General features: G+C 43.4%; 1 protein-coding gene across 1 annotated transcript; it reads left to right on the forward strand.

The window, feature by feature from the left end:
• Positions 1-204: 204 nt before the first annotated feature.
• LOC139175599 (cystatin-like) lies at positions 205-14,207 on the forward strand. Its single transcript, XM_070766770.1, has 3 exons — positions 205-619; positions 2,359-2,487; positions 13,800-14,207. The coding sequence occupies exons 1-3, from the start codon at positions 230-232 to the stop codon at positions 13,875-13,877; spliced, it is 597 nt and encodes a 198-aa protein (XP_070622871.1). The 5' UTR covers positions 205-229; the 3' UTR covers positions 13,878-14,207.
• The last annotated feature ends 215 nt before the right edge of the window (positions 14,208-14,422 follow it).

Genomic DNA, 14,422 nt, shown 5'->3' on the forward strand with positions numbered 1-14,422 from the left:
AGGTCTCTTTCCAGCTGCATTATTCGGAGGTGGAGGAGGAGAGCTGGCTCTCCTACTTGTGCAGGGGGCTGGACTAGAATTACAGTGTTTCCCAACCTTGGCAACTTGAAGATATTTGGACTTCAACTCCCAGAATTCCCCAGCCAGCATTGAAGTCCAAATACCTTCAAGTTGCCAAGGTTGCGAAACACTGGACCAGAAGACCTCCCAGGTCCCTTCCGATCCACCAATGGCCGCGGGGCGGGGCTGGTCGGAAAAGGGGCGTGGCCTCCGTGCAGGTGGGAGTGGCGTTGCGCTACCACCTCCAATTCCAGCAGCCGCACCTGCGACAACTCCGCTTGGCGGCGACGGTTGTAGCTGCTTCGCTTTGCCTGTTGCTCCCCGGACAGCCCGCCCCATGGTGCGCTCCCAGATCCCGGCGGCCCTCGGCCTGCTCTGCGCCCTCCTGGCGCTGCTGCCCTCGGGGGTGCCGGGGATGATCCCCGGGGGTCTCAGCCCCAGATCCGTCACCGACCCGGAGGTGCGGAAAGCCGCCGCCTTCGCCGTGGAAGAATACAACGCGCGCAGTTCGAACGCCAACTATTTCAAGAACTTGCGTATTGTGGACGCACAGTCCCAGGTATGTGGGGGGGGGGGGGGGTTTGAGGGGGGGGGGAAGACAGTTGGAGAGGGGGCCAGCCTCGTTGGGGTCTTTTAGGAATAGCCAAAGTACCTGGTTGGGGGGGGGGGGCTGTGGGTACAATGGAAGAGAATTGGAGTGGTTGTAGGTACAATGAAAAAGAATTGGGAGGGCTGTGTAGGTACAATGGAAGTATCTACAGTACTTCTTGGAGTATCCTTGGAGTAGTCAGAGGACTGGGAATTATTTTCCAGAGCAATTCCCAGTCCTCTGACTACTCCAAGGATACTCCAAGAAGTACTGTAGATACTTCCATTGTACCTACACACCCCTCCCAAATCTTTTCTATTGTACCTACAACTACTCCAATTTTCTTCCATATATTTATATATTGTATTAATCCAGGTAGTCGCAGGGGTGAAATATTATCTGAAGATGGAGTTGGGGGCTTTTAGGTACAATGGAAGCGAATTGGGGACTGTAGATACAATGAAAAATAATTAGAGTCATTGTAGGTACAATGGAAGGGAAATGGGGGACTGTAGGTACAATGGAAGAGAATTGGGGGGGCTGTAGGTACAATGGAAGAGAATTGGGGGGGCTGTAGGTACAATGGAAGAGAATTGGGGGGGCTGTAGGTACAATGGAAGAGAATTGGGGGGGCTGTAGGTACAATGGTAGGGAAATGGGGGCTGTAGGTACAATGGAAGGGAAATGGGGGGTTGAAGGTACAATGAAAGAGAATTGGGGGGCTGTAGGTACAATGGAAGAGAATTGGGGGCTGTAGGTACAATGGAAGAGAATTGAGGGGCTGTAGGTACAATGGAAGGGAAATGGGGGGCTGTAGGTACAATGGAAGAGAATTGGGGGGCTGTAGGTACAATGGAAGAGAATTGGGGGGCTGTAGGTACAATGGAAGGGAAATGGGGGGCTGTAGGTACAATGGAAGGGAAATGGAGGCTGTAGGTACAATGGAAGGGAAATGGGGGGCTGTAGGTACAATGGAAGGGAAATGGAGGCTGTAGGTACAATGGAAGAAAATTGGGGGGCTGTAGGTGCAATGGAAGGGAAATGGAGGCTGTAGGTACAATGGAAGGGAATTGGGGGGCTGTAGGTACAATGGAAGAGAAATGGGGGCTGTAGGTACAATGGAAGAGAATTGGGGGGCTGTAGGTACAATGGAAGGGAAATGGGGGGCTGTAGGTACAATGGAAGGGAAATGGGGGGCTGTAGGTACAATGGAAGGGAAATGGAGGCTGTAGGTACAATGGAAGGGAAATGGGGGGCTGTAGGTACAATGGAAGGGAAATGGAGGCTGTAGGTACAATGGAAGAAAATTGGGGGGCTGTAGGTGCAATGGAAGGGAAATGGAGGCTGTAGGTACAATGGAAGGGAATTGGGGGGCTGTAGGTACAATGGAAGAGAAATGGGGGCTGTAGGTACAATGGAAGAGAATTGGGGGGCTGTAGGTACAATGGAAGGGAAATGGGGGGCTGTAGGTACAATGGAAGGGAAATGGGGGGCTGTAGGTACAATGGAAGGGAAATGGGGGGCTGTAGGTACAATGGAAGAGAATAACTCTGTTATTCTCCTGTTGTTGGGTTATTTTTCCTCTCTAGAGATAAATTACTTCCTGTGTTGCAATCTATGTAGCTGAGCCAGTTCTGGGTTCCCCCCCCTGTCATTCACATTAAGGTCACATTAATGCTGGTGTTTATTTTCTTTTTGTTTTAATCCAGGTAGTCGCAGGGGAGAAATATTTTCTGACGATGGAGTTGGCAAAAACCCAGTGTGAAAAGACCCATGGCAAACCGAAGGTGTACAAAGAGATCCAGAACTGTGAACTCCCTCCAAGGGGTCAGCAGGAGGTAAGATCAGAGGCCAAAATCGGATTATGTATTTAAACATTCAATGGACAAAAGCTTTTTGAGATCGGGAGGCCCTGCTTTAGAAAAACAAAACAAAACAAAAAACCAGATTAAAATTCTTTTCCTGGATGGTTTCAATTTAAAACCAAGGTGAAGCCGAGCTGGAAGAAATGTGAATTTTGAGGCTGGGATTCCAGACCAGAGGAACCCAGCACAGGGGTCGGCAAAGTTGGCTCTTTTCTGACTTGTGGACTTCAACTCCCAGAATTCCTGAGCCAATCATGCTAGCTCAGGCATTCTGGGAGTTGAAGTCCGCATGTCATAGAAGAGCCAACTTTGCCTACCCCTGAAGTCCCAGCAGGTTCATTGGGTTAGGGCCATGATGGCGAATCTATGGCAGGCAGAGACATATCACAGGACATGTGACGCGTTGCCCTATGTCAGCGTGCATGCAAGCCAGCTGATTTTCAGCCTTGAGGAAGGCCGTTTTGCCCTCCGGAGGCTTCAGGGAAGCCCTGGAGTGCAAAACACAGCCTCGTGGGTGTTCTGCCTGGCCTCGAGCCACCCAGGAACAAAGTAATTAATCAAACGGAAAAGTGTAAAAATCGAACAAGGATTGTTCTTTATATTCAGAAGGTTGCAAACCATGGAGTTTCAGAGCAATGTTAGTTTAAGAAGTCAATAGGTCAGAGTTAATTACTCTGGTCAGTGCTGGAGCCTTTCAGGCTTACGTCAGCCAGAAATAACTCACAATTTGAATGTCCAGAAATCCACAGCAAACACCAAACCACAACTCTTCAACGCTGAGTGATATACTCCCACACAAACCCCTCCAACCCTCCCCTTTTTCAAGGTTACAGCAGCGTCATTAATTCTTATCACCTGTGACCTATCATTTGTTGCTGCGTTTGTGCAGCTGCTTTTCTCTTCCCAGCATTCTCCGGACCCGAGCATTCAGAATAGGGTTGTTCATGAATTCTTCCCCTTCTGATTCAGATGAACCTCTGGCTGGAGATCTGACTGACTCCATTCCCCTCTCTGTCTCTCCAGTCCCTTCCTGCTCCATTTGTGTCTCTGCTTCTGGTTCACTGTCTGATTCGTCCTCCAGCCAGACTGGTCTTCCGTAAACAGACGGCTCCCACTCCTCAGCGTCAAAATCGGTAGCCAACCACAACAATGGGCAAACCAGAAGTTTAGAAATCAGACTTCCTGTTTGCCCATTGTGCTATTTTTTTGCATTCCGGCGTTTCAGGAAACTTCCCTGAAGCCTCGAGTGCGAAAAACAGCCCAGTGGGCAAACCGGAAGCCTGTTTTTCCGAACTTCCGGTTTGCCCATTTGGCCGTTTTTTCACCGTCCCAGGCTTCAGTGAGGCCTGTGTGAGGATTGTGTGCATACACACAGACAGTGTGGGGTGGTGCGCATGTATTTGGTCGAGGGAATGTGTGTGGGCATGTGCCCAGGTGCTACACACACACAAACCCTTTTAGCACATGAACCAAAACAGGTTCGCCATCACTGGTATAGTGGCATTATTTTTTCCTAGATATTTTTTGATTTCCTAGCAAACTCAAGGGACTCTTGAATAGCTTATGCCTCTGTCCGCTGCACAAATTGAGAGAAGTGGGTGAGTTATGGGCCAAGGAGGTTGTGTGAAGGCAGGGCAGAGCAGCCTCCCCACAGCTGTTGGGGCACCGGTTTTTTTTTATTTATTTATTTATTTATCTATCTATCTATCTATCTATCTATCTATCTATCTATCTATCTATCTATTTATATTTGTATGCCGCCCCTCTCCGCAGACTCGGGGCGGCTCACAGCAAAACAAAACAATTCGTGACAAATCTAAATTATAATTTAAAATATTTTTAAAAACCCATTTACTAAACAAACATACCTACAATCATACCATGCATAAATTGTATATGCCCAGGTGAGGGTAGGGGCAGTTCTAATCTCTGGGGGGAGCTGGTTCAAGAGAGTTGGGGCCGCCACAGAGAAGGCTCTTCCCCTGGGGCCCGCCAACCGACATTGTTTAGTTGACGGGACCCGGAGAAGGCCCACTCTGTGGGACCTAATCGGTCGCTGGGATTCGTGCGGCAGAAGGCGGTCTCGGAGATATTCTGGTCCAATGCCATGAAGGGCTTTAAAGGTCATAACCAACACTTTGAATTGTGACCGGAAACTGATCGGCAACCAATGCAGACTGCGGAGTGTTGGTGAAACATGGGCATACCTAGGTAAGCCCATGACTGCTCTCGCAGCTGCATTCTGCACGATCTGAAGTTTTGAATTGATCCCGCCCCGGTTGGACCTGAGCGATGCAGGACCTCCAAAATCCATCGATGACTTTATGATCTGGCAAAACCCGAGCACTTTCTTCGGCAGCTAAACAGGATTACTGTATTTTCTGGAGTATAAGACCCGCCTTAGTTTTGGGGGAGGAAAGTAGGGTGAAAAAAAATCTACCTACCAGGCATTCCTCTGGCTAGTGTCCTTAGTCTGGTCAGCTACAGCATATTATTTTATCCCCTGGTTAGGGCTGGGGGAAAAAATAGCAATGAAAACAAGCCTGCAAAAACTTCAGGAAAAAACCTTCAGAGTAACAATGAAAAAATCCTGGAAAGCCAGTAAGATCTTTAGGGCCTCATTAGGGCTAGGGGGGGGAAAAAAGCTTTGAAAAAGCTACATTTGAAGTATTAAATGCAAATTTTCAGCCTCTTTTGGGGTGGGAGGAAATGAGCATCGTATACTTTGAAAAATACCGTAAACTGGATGGATATTCTTTAGCGGTTTGGTAAAATTAGGAGTTAAAATTGTCTCCCAAGATTTATTTAGCCGCCCCGAGTCTGCGGAGAGGGGCGGCATACAAATCTAAGCATCTTTGGGTCTCTCTCTTGTTTTCTGGCAAATTGGTTTTCCGTGACTCTTGGCAGGAAAAAAAACCCCACCCCAAAGTACAGATTAAGACGAAACCTGGCTTAAAACCAGTAACTCTGGGAGGGAAGTATTAGTGCCACGTTATAGATCCTTAGTAAGGCCACACCTGGAATGCTGCATTGGGTTTTGGTTACCACGTTACAAAAAAGGGGTTGAGGATTTGGGAAAAATTTATCTATCTATCTATCTATCTATCTATCTATCTATCTATCTATCTATCTATCTATCTATCATCTACCATCTACCATCTACCATCTATCTATCTATCTATCTATCTATCTATCTATCTATCTATCTATCTATCTCTCTCTCTATCATCTACCATCTTCTATCTATCTATCTATCTATCTATCTATCTATCTATCATCTATCTATCTATCATCTACCATCTATCTATCTATCTATCTATCTATCTATCTATCATCTATCTATCTATCTATCTATCTATCTATCTATCATCTACCATCTATCTATCTATCATCTATCTATCTATCTATCTATCTATCTATCTATCTATCTATCATCTACCATCTACCATCTACCATCTATCTATCTATCTATCTATCTATCTATCTATCTATCTATCTATCTATCTATCTATCTATCTCTCTCTCTATCATCTACCATCTTCTATCTATCTATCTATCTATCTATCTATCTATCTATCTATCTATCTATCTATCTATCATCTATCTATCTATCATCTACCATCTATCTATCTATCTATCTATCTATCTATCTATCTATCATCTATCTATCTATCTATCTATCTATCATCATCTACCATCTATCTATCTAACTATCTATCTAACTATCTAGCTATCAAAACATGTACAACATAATAGGTATGGTAGAAACATAAACAAAAACAAATAGGTACAAGTAAATTTGGACAATAGGACAGGGATGGTAGTTACAATGGTGCGCTTATGCACGCCCCTTACAGACCTCTTAGAAACGGGGTGACGTCGACTGTAGACAGTCTAAGGTTAACGTTTTTGGGGTTTGGGAAGAAACCACAAAGTCAGGTAATGCATTCCAGGCATTGATTGTTGCCGAAATCGAATTTTCTGCAGTCGAGATTTGAGCGGTTTAACTTTAAGCTTGAATCTTATTTTGTGCTTGTGTGTTGTTGCGGTTGAAGCGGAAGTACTCATTGACCAGTAGGACATTAAGGTAGGTGACTTTATGAACTACCTTTAGATCAGATCAAAGGCAAGGTAGCTCTAGGTTTTCTAAGCCCCAAATTTCAAGTCTGGTGGAATAAGGAATTCTGTTGCAAAGCGGAGGGGTGGAGGACTTGTGAAATATAATGCTCAAAGCAATAAAGGGAAGACTCAAAGAACCCATCCTAGATCTGAATGAATGAAATGTTCTCATTGAATACTTTGTTCTGTACAAAGTTGAATGGACTGTCAATCAATGTTGCTTCTTAAGTGGACAGTTTGATTTTTATTTATTTGTTTGTTTGTTTTATCTGTCTGTCTGTCTGTCTGTCTATTTATTTATTTAGTCCAATACGCAATGAGAGTTTTAGTGGGTATATATCTATAAACACATAGTAAAATACATGATGAAGGTTATAGAGGAGATACTCATACTAAAATATATCTTAGAAAGAATAGAAAAGAAGGTATAGTAATAGAACATATCAATGAAAGAATAGAAGAAGAGATAGAGGAATAGAAGAAAGGTATAGGAGATGTAGGAGAGCAATAGGACAGGGGACGGAAGGCCCTCTAGTGCACTTGTACTCGCCCCTTACTGACCTCTTAGGAATCTGGAGAGGTCAACCGTAGATAATCTAAGGGTAAAGTGTTGGGGGTTTGGGGATGACACTATGGAGTCCCGTAATGAGTTCCATGCTTCGACAACTCGGTTACTGGAGTCATATTTTTTACAGTCAAGTTTGGAGCGGTTAATATTAAGTTTAAATCTGTTGTTGTGCTCTTGTGTTGCTGTGGTTGAAGCTGAAGTAGTCGCAGAAGTTTGGTTGACTTGGGAGTTATATTGTGTTGTTTATTTTTTTGAGCAGGGTATTTCTGGACTCTCTCAAGTGCATTAATTAGGGTGATTAACTAATTAACTAGGATGATCCAGGGTCCCTTCCAACTCCATTCTGATTAATGCTCTCAGCAGACCATTAACCCACAGTAGCTGCTCTGTTTGGGTTTCTTGGCAGGCCACTTCCACAAATATTTTGGCCGCTGAGTAATGAGCTTATGTTCGGGTGGAGCCGAACAATCCCGGATGGATTTGTTTCGTTGGTTACCCCACTGTCAAAATTAGCCCGGGCGTTGACACCGCAACATTCAGAGCCCAAGAATGTCACAGGCTGTCTCCTTCCTGCTTTTAAAACATTGCTCATCCTCCATCAGAGAAGAAGGCGGGCCCTTTTTAATTCTGATGACTGCCACTCATCCCCAAATCATGTAAATAGGTCACCTGAAATACCGAATGATGCTCGTGTGTTCTTCCCTCTTAGGCTGTCATTCATTATAAAACTCTGCAAAAGTAGCAGAGGTTGTGGGGGAAAAAAGAGATTTTGTAACCTAAGTATTATTATAGAAACATAGAAGTTAGACCAGAGCTTACAAAACTTTCGCCAGACCCATCCTTGAACACAGCTCATCTGTTTGGAACCCATATTGCATCTCAGACATTAACACCCTTGAAAATAGCCAAAGATACTTCACTAGAAGAGCCCTTCACTCCTCCACTCGAAATAGAACGCCCTACGAGACTAGACTTTCCATCCTGGGCCTAGAAAGCCTAGAACTAAGACGCCTTAACCAAGATCTAAGTATTGCCCACAAGATCATATGCTGCAACGTCCTGCCTGTCGGCGACTACTTCAGCTTCAACCACAACAACACAAGAGCACACAACAGATTTAAACTTAATATTAACCGCTCCAAACTTGACTGTAAAAAATATGACTTCAGTAACCGAGTTGTCGAAGCGTGGAACTCATTACCGGACTCTATAGTGTCATCCCCAAACCCCCAACAATTTACTCTTAGATTATCTACGGTTGACCTCTCCAGATTCCTAAGAGGTCAGTAAGGGGCGAGTACAAGTGTACTAGAGTGCCTTCCATCCCCTGTCCTATTGCTCTCCTATATCTCCTATACCTTTCTTCTATTCCTATATCTCTTCTTCTATTCTTTCATTGATATGTTCTATTACTATATCTTCTTTTCTATTCTTTCTAAGATATATTTTACTATGTGTATCTCCTCTATAACGTTCATCCTGCATTTTTCTGTGTGTGTGTGTGTGTGTGTGTGTGTGTGTGTGTGTGTGTGTGTATATATATATATATATATATATATATATATATATATATATATATATATATATGTAGATTGTTCTGAGTTCGGGTTTTGCCCTGTGTAATATTTTGAGTGTCTATGCGACGTTTCGGTGAAATCACATTCACCATCATCAGGCTGAAGTTTTAAGCTTCGTGTTGCTGTAAATATGTAAAAACACTTATTTAACCCTTCAACATATTTAAATGTTTCAATCATGTCCCCCCTTTCGCTTCTGTTCTCCAGACTATACAGATTGAGTTCATTAAGTCTTTTTTTTAAATCGGTTTTTCATTTTTAGAACACCACAATATTTTGACCCAGATCCCTACCCATTTTCTTACACTGCATTGACTTAATAATATGCATGATGTGATATATTTACATAGTTCTTATTTTTCATTGGTCAGTTCTTTGGGATTGGGCAGGATAGAAGTCAAATAAAATAAATAATACTATATTATAACCTAATGTTATTTTTATTACACTTACGCGACTTTTTTTTTTTGGCTGCAATTCGTGTAGATTACAGGTAGTCCTCCAACTTACAACGGTTCCCTTAGCGACCGTTCGAAGTGACAATAAGTACACGGCCTTTTAATTAATTACAAGACACAATCGGCTTCATCGGTTGCAACCTGGAAAGCACTTTATGCCTTGAGAGCAACAAGAACATCAGTTCAACAGGAAATACAGTGGTACCTCTACTTAAGAACTTAATTCGTTCCGTGACCAGGTTCTTAAGTAGAAAAGTTTGTAAGTAGAGGCAATTTTTCACATAGGAATCAATGTAAAAGCAAATAATGTGTGCAAACCCATTAGGAAAGAAATAAAAGCTTGGAATTTTGGTGGGAGGAAGAGGAGGAAGAAGAGGAGGAGGACAGTCGCTGCCGAAGGAAGAAGGTGAGGTGAGGGGAATAAAAAAAAATCCGAAACTTTAAGGCTTAAAAAATAAAGAGGGACTCTAAGGAGGCGAGGAGGAGCACGTGCCTCCCATACACTGGCTGCTGCTGCTGCTACCTGCTTCCTTTTCCTTCCCATGCTGAAGGGCTACCCTCTCCTCTTGCTCGCTCGCTTTGTAGCCGGCACCTTTCCTTTGCTGTGGTGACTCCTCGGCTGCCCAGAGCAGAGGGAGCGTTTTTTTTCTCTGGGCGCTGTTGTGATTCCGTCTGAGGCTCCTCAGGGAACGGCTGAACCTCTGCCGGCTCCATGCTCAGAGGGGGAGGATGAGGAACAGGAGGAGGAGGAGGAGGCCCAGGCAGACGGGGAGGAGGAATATCAGGCCGAGGGAGAGGGAGAACAGCCTGAGTCCCCCGGGGTGGAGCTCTCCCCAGCAAGCAGCTTGGAGTCCTTGGATGAAAATGCACAAGCCATCATCGATCTCAGGCAGAGAAGAGCAGCACAACGAAGGGGACAATTAGCCAGGTATTTCCAGCCCTAAATAGGCAACAGCTGGGTTTGGGTGTGGCTCTCCCCAGAAAGGCTGAAAAGGCAGACCCACCCTTCCTGTATTGTGGAGTATTATCTTCGGGAGTCCTGGGACCTGGCTGTGATCTTTGGCGTTTCTGACTCTGGCTTGTGGCCCTGAAGGCTGAAACCTTGGGGGGAAAGACGTGGGTCTTATTCTCTACAGTGGTGGGTGTGCCAGCAAGAAGTCTGCTGTATTGTCTGGCCGTCAGGACTCTGCTGTGAAGCCTCATAGCCTGCCTGTTGGGAAGAACAGGTTTTTCTCTGTGTTTATTTTTCAAACTATAAAGTGCCTTTGCTTTTACCAGCGTGTCTGGCTGCTTTTTTCAGTTGGTGTTGAAGTCTGGGGGCACCCAGACAGAACAGGCGCTGGCAGAGGTTTATTCCCTCTCCAAGCGCCCATAGAAAGGAAAATGCTTCGTTTGCTCTGGGCTGCCAAAGCGCCACCAAAAGGCTCCTCTGGCAGCCCAGATTAAAGGGAGATTGGCAGGAAATTTTGTGCCGCTCTCAAATTTCCTGGAAAATTTTTCCTGGCTCGGGTTCTTAAGTAGAAAATGGTTCTTAAGAAGAGGCCAAAAAAAAAAACCTTGAACACCCGGTCCTTATCTAGAAAAGTTCTTAAGTAGAGGCGTTCTTAAGTGGAGGTACCGCTGTGGTTCCCCAGTGAATAAAGTAAATTATTAACTCATTAATATAAACCTATTGAGATGCGCAGAGCCGGGAATGCAGCAACCTCGTCCTTCCTCCCTTCTTCTTTTGAAAAAAATTGGTTAAGCCATTTTTGGAGGTTGTGTTGGCAGCCCAGAGCTTCTCCCTGTCTCAAGGGAAGGTGGAACAAGCAACTTTGTCAAACGCTTGGCTGTTGATTACATTCCTATGGAAAGAAGATTGCCCCATCACAGTATCTGTTTGAGCCTCTTGCCCAATAAAACATCCCGCTGACCGGCCTGCCATTTCCTGTGTTTTCGTCCTCTTCCTCTTTTTCCCCCCTGCATCTCCCGCAGTGTTTGGGCCACAGCTTCCTTCGCATTTAAGGTAGAGTTGGAAGGGACCTTGGAGGTCATCTAGTCCAACCCCCTGCTCCTACAGGAGGACCTGTACCAGGGGGACGGCTAACATTTTTGCTGTCGCATGCCAAGGGAATTGTTGTAAAGGGGAGGACTATATAAACAGAGAATAAACCCCACTCCCTTCTAGTATGGATGAGTTGGGTCTTGAAACCTCTGTAAGTAAACAACCAAGTTCAGAGACTACCCAGGATCTCAGTCCCCTCCTCCTCCTCCTCCTCCTTTCTATAAACTCCTTCCATTCTAGCACTGATAATGTTCCTTCCTTCTTTCTTTCTTTCTTTCTTTCTTTCTTTCTTTGATTCCTTCCTTCTTTCTTGCTTTGATTCCTTCCCTCTTTCTTTCTTTTCTTTCTCTTTCTCTTTCTTTCTTTCTCTTTCTTTCTTTTCTTCTTTCTTTTTCTTTCTCTTTCTTTCTTTCTTTCTTTCTTTCTCTTTCTTTCTCTTTTTCTCTTTCTTTTTTCTTTCTTTCTTTCTTCCTTCTTCTTCTTTCTTTCTTTCTCTTTTTCTCTTTCTTTCTTTCTTTCTTTCTTTCTTCGTTCCTTCCTTCTTTCTTTCTTTCTTTCTTTCTCTTTTTCTCTTTCTTTCTTTCTCTTTTTCTCTTTCTTTCTTTCTTTTCTTCTTTCTTTCTTTCTCTTTTTCTCTTTCTTTTTTCTTCCTTCCTTCCTTCCTTCTTCTTCTTTCTTTCTTTCTTTCTCTTTTTCTCTTTCTTTCTTTCTTTCTCTTTTTCTCTTTCTTTCTTTCTTTCTCTTTTTCTCTTTCTTTCTCTTTCTTTCTTTCTTTCTCTTTCTTTCTCTTCTTCTCTTTCTTTCTTTCTTTTCTTTCTCTTTCTCTTTCTTTCTTTCTTTCTCTTTCTTTCTTCCTTTCTCTTTCTTTCTTTTCTTCTTTCTTTTTCTTTTTCTTTCTCTTTCTTTCTCTTTCTTTCTTTCTCTTTTTCTCTTTCTTTCTTTCTTTCTCTTTTTCTCTTTTTCTCTTTCTTTTCTTCTTTCTTTCTTTCTCTTTCTTTCTTTCTCTTTTTCTCTTTCTTTTTCTTTCTTTCTTTCTTCCTTCCTTCTTCTTCTTTCTTTCTTTCTCTTTTTCTCTTTCTTTCTTTCTCTTTTTCTCTTTCTTTCTTTCTTTTCTTCTTTCATTCTTTCTTTCTCTTTCTTTCTCTTTCTTTCTTTCTCTTTCTTTCTTTCTCTTCTCTTTCTTTCTTTTCTTTCTCCTTCTCTTTCTTTCTTTCTTTCTTTCTTTCTCTTTCTTTCTTTCTTTCTCTTTCTTTCTTCCTTTCTCTTTCTTTCTTTTCTTCTTTCTTTTTCTTTCTCTTTCTTTCTTTCTTTCTCTCTTTCTCTTTCTTTTTTCTTTCTTCCTTCCTTCCTTCTTCTTTCTTTCTTTCTTTTCTTCTTTCTTTCTTTCTTTCTTTCTTTCTCTTTTTCTCTTTCTTTCTCTTTCCCTTTCTTTCTTTCTCTTTCTTTCTTTCTCTTCTTTTCTTTCTTTCTTTCTTTCTTTCTTTCTTTCTTTCTTTCTTTCTTTCTTTCTTGTTGGGCCATGAAACATCTGCAAGAAAACCAGAAGGCACCCAGGATCCCAGTCCTTTCTTCCTCTTCCTCTCCTCCTACTCCTTCCCACAAATCCCACTCCCTTTTAGCACTGATGATGCTCCCTAGTTGGGTAATGAAACGTCTGCCAGAAAACAACAACAACAGTAATAATAAAAATAAAACAACCAAGTTCAGAGAGAACCCAGGATCCCAGTCCCTTCCTCCTACTCCTCCTTCCCATTTCCACAAACTCCAGTCCATTCTAGTACTGATAAGGTTACCTAGTTGGGCCATAAAACGCCTGCAAGAAAGCCACCAAATTCAAACAGCCTCATTTTCAACTGTGACTAACAAGTTTCTTTCTTTCTTTCTTTCTTTCTTTCTTTCTTTCTTTCTTTCTTTCTTTCTTTCTTTGATTCCTTCCTTCCGTCTTTCTTTCATTCATTCTTTCTTTCTTTCATTCCTTCTTTCTTTCTTCGATTCATTCTTTCCTTCCTTCCTTCCTTTCTTTTTTTCTTTCTTTGATTTATATGCCGCCCTTCTCCTGAGACGCAGGGCGGCTTACAACATATTAGAAATCCACATATTCTAAAGAAACCCCTCAATTAAAACCTCACAAACAGGTCCACACGTCACACACCCAACATTCCGACGTGGGGAATGTTTCAATGGCCCCAAGCCTACCAGCAGAGATGGATCCTCAAAGTTTTGGGGAAGGCAGGGAAGGTGGTGGTGGTGGTACGGATCTCCATAGGGAGTTGGTTCCAAAGGGTCGGGGCCGCCACAGAGAAGGCCCTTCCCCTAGGCCCTGCCAGACAACATTGCAAAAGTCCGACTCTGGGATGTATGACGCAGAAGGCGGTCTCGGAGATAATCTGGTCCGATGCCCTGGAGGGCATCATTTAGAAAGTTATCGTTTCTGTGGATAATTTATATATACCCCCAAATGTCTTGAGCACCGATGATCTAGTTTTCCTTCTCCCATCACCCTCTTCATTCTCTTTCAGAAACTGACTTGCCACTTCGAAGTCTGGTCTCGTCCTTGGCTGAAACAGACAGAGCTGACACGGATGGCCTGTAACTAATCTGGGCAGCTGGGATGGACTTATGAGAGGACCCCGACACGGGCAAATTGATTCTGCGTGTGTCCAGCAGCCGAGAAACCACTGGGGTTACAAAGCCAAATTTGCCCCCTCTCCCCTCCTTTATGTATGACCCTTTACAAATCATAAGTAAAATAGGTTCATTTAAGCCCCTGTTTCACATTTTCCACGACATGCAGTATGCACAACAGTGTCGTTTCTCCTTCCTCAGTTTCCCTTTCTTTTCTCTGGCTGTGTTTGCTGTAGTTTTCGTTATAGAAAATTTTGGTGAGTCGGTTAATTGGACTTAATAAAGCTATCAGCATGATGTTACCGCCTTGTGTCTTTCCCTTGTTCAAATCCCGTCCAATGTCCAGGTTTTGACCCCCACAAATGACACCAGGGCTTCTCCTAAAAAGCCTTTGCTTTGTCCAGCTGGGGAAAATGGGGGTCTGCCCTGGACTTCTGTTTTGCAAGCCCCATAGGGGGGAATTTGATTTTCGAGGGAGGCAATTCAAGAATTTATTTATTTATTTATTTATTCTTTG

This window comes from Erythrolamprus reginae, chromosome 13 (genome assembly GCF_031021105.1).
Source record: "Erythrolamprus reginae isolate rEryReg1 chromosome 13, rEryReg1.hap1, whole genome shotgun sequence".
NCBI lineage: Eukaryota > Metazoa > Chordata > Lepidosauria > Squamata > Dipsadidae > Erythrolamprus > Erythrolamprus reginae.